Source organism: Nanorana parkeri, unplaced genomic scaffold (assembly GCF_000935625.1).
Source record: "Nanorana parkeri isolate BGI_ZX_2015 unplaced genomic scaffold, ASM93562v1 scaffold1316, whole genome shotgun sequence".
NCBI lineage: Eukaryota > Metazoa > Chordata > Amphibia > Anura > Dicroglossidae > Nanorana > Nanorana parkeri.
In genome coordinates this window covers 56,710-58,866 of record NW_017307584.1, presented here as the reverse complement: position 1 = coordinate 58,866, position 2,157 = coordinate 56,710, and the positions used below count along the sequence as shown (strand labels likewise).

Genomic DNA, 2,157 nt, shown 5'->3' with positions numbered 1-2,157 from the left:
TACCTGGTCATGTACTCTGCTGGCCAATTTGTAACTTAGCCATGGCAAAGGGTGATCATTTTGAAAAATTGGGTATGTGGGAACACCTCAAGGGGTCGTGGTGAAAAGTTATCATCTAAAAAAAAGGGAAACGACCCCAAATATATTATTTATGATAAAGAAATTGTGTCTGGTGAAGTTCTTCTGTCCATGGGAAGCCATGGTGGCGGCGAAGCTGAACCTCCTCCCGAATTCTAACAATTCAGTTCATACCACCGAATGAGCCGAGACGGGGCGGGTTCTTTGGTATAAAATCTTTATTTACAACAAGCCAGTACAAAATAATGCAATGCAGATTCCAGTGTTCTTGGTTTGTCTCTCTATATATAAAGGGGCACGGGTAAAGCTGAAGTTGGACATATGGAAATGACGCAATGGGAGGGGGAAGTGGAGACAAATTCCCATACGGACTAAGGAATGCTGACCATTTTTTTTTGTTACGGTGTCCCTGTGCACCAATCCATTGATATATTCCTTGTAGACCTATCACGTCTCAGTAATGCTTTTAGCAGCGCGGGGGCACACAGTTGTTCTCGGCCGTTGGGGGTTGTCTGGTTATAATATTCTCTCTTCTCCCTCTTGAAGAAGCCGTGCCCCTAAGTTACCCATAAGTAGACGTGTGATGGATCCTTGACTGCCGGTGGAGTGAGATGTGCTTTAAGGCCTCCTCACCCACAACTGTCTTTGATTATTTAGATGGGTCACTTGTAAACATATAAACATGGATTCCTTCTCGTGGTTCAAGGCGCCATCGTTGGGGGTGAAAAGTCCACCAGAAATTGGCTTCGGCTTGCGTTTGTAGCACGGGGAAATGTACTGGTTGTAAAATCGGGGGGTGCCGGACCCTTTGGCTATTTCAAAGCTGATATTAGTTATTGGGGTGCCACGTCCATGTTGTTACCACAGTGAGTGGTGAGGGGGACTTTGTCTGGTCCAAGTTGTCCCGGATTTATCCTTCATCCCTATGTGAGGTTGTTGACGTTGGAGTTTTCCTACAATGACAGACAGTCTGTTACCGATCCTGTATATATTAGCATACTTCACTATTTACTATTTCTAGTCCTTCGCCCTTCAAACATCTATGAACGTTTGTTTTGTGGGAATAATGATGGAAATGAACGTTCCTAATATATGTTCTTTTAAGGTTGAATGTATTGTGATGTAGTACTGCACTATGGCCACTAGATGGAGCAGAGGAGCATAGGTAATAGGTATTTATTTGCCATGCTCCTCAGCTCCATCTAGTGGCCATAGTGCAGTATCACCTCACAATACATTCAATTGAAATTTGAGGAATCTAAAACATTCGATGCAAATAAAATGTTAAAAAATATACATTGTGTTAATCAGAAGAAATATTTTAAATGCATCAAACCGCACTGTTTAAAACCAACAAATACTTTGCTAAGGGGAAGTATTTTCAACCGGAGCATATTTTGCGTATATATTGTTTTTTTGTACATTAAAGCAATTTTTGATTTGAACTTTTTTTTAATATTATTCTCCACCACGTTTTATTATTGCATTAAATATCGGATTGGGCTGCATTACTCAGCACAGACCCCATGTAATGGCTGGTCCTACAATGCATTGTTTCTAATGGGCCCAGCTTACAACGACGCACTGACTGAATGTGCCCGGTAAAATGGAGCATTGTGCATTCAAGTGCAGGGCAATGCTCTTCGTTGGTTTTGTTGTTTTTTTAACTCTTTTTATTAATTTGTCTTCCCAGTTTTACTCTTCCATTCATTATCTTTTTAGCATTGAATACTTCCATAGGTCCCATTGCCTGGTGTAAGACTCCTGCCATAGCTTGGTGAAGGCTGCACCTAGTGCTTTGTCTCGGGTGTAATTCCAGATGTCACCAGCGGGTGCCGCCTATCATCTCATCAATCATCAATTAACAACCCATCGCCTGCACCTGGATGCTGGGAGGTTATAAATACCCCTCCCGTGTTCCCTTCCCCCTCAGTTGTGCCTGTGTGTCTCTGGATCTCAGCTATAGTGAGGTCTCTGTTCCTATAATATCCTCTTCCTCTATATTTCTGATATTATTTGCGTCATTGGCTTTCTTACTGCGCTTATTTTTGGGGGTTTCGTCGCGGTTGCAAAATATGG

At 42.2% G+C, this 2,157-nt stretch overlaps 1 protein-coding gene across 1 annotated transcript in view; it reads right to left on the bottom strand.

The window, feature by feature from the left end:
- Nucleotides 1–927: 927 nt before the first annotated feature.
- The window catches only part of PECAM1 (platelet and endothelial cell adhesion molecule 1), a 39,452-nt gene continuing 38,222 nt past the window's right edge, over nucleotides 928–2,157 (bottom strand). The window contains exon 15 of the mRNA XM_018569267.1: nucleotides 928–1,031. Within this exon, the coding sequence (XP_018424769.1) occupies nucleotides 1,002–1,031 (30 nt within the window). The 3' untranslated portion in view covers nucleotides 928–1,001. The remainder of the gene's footprint in view (nucleotides 1,032–2,157) is intronic.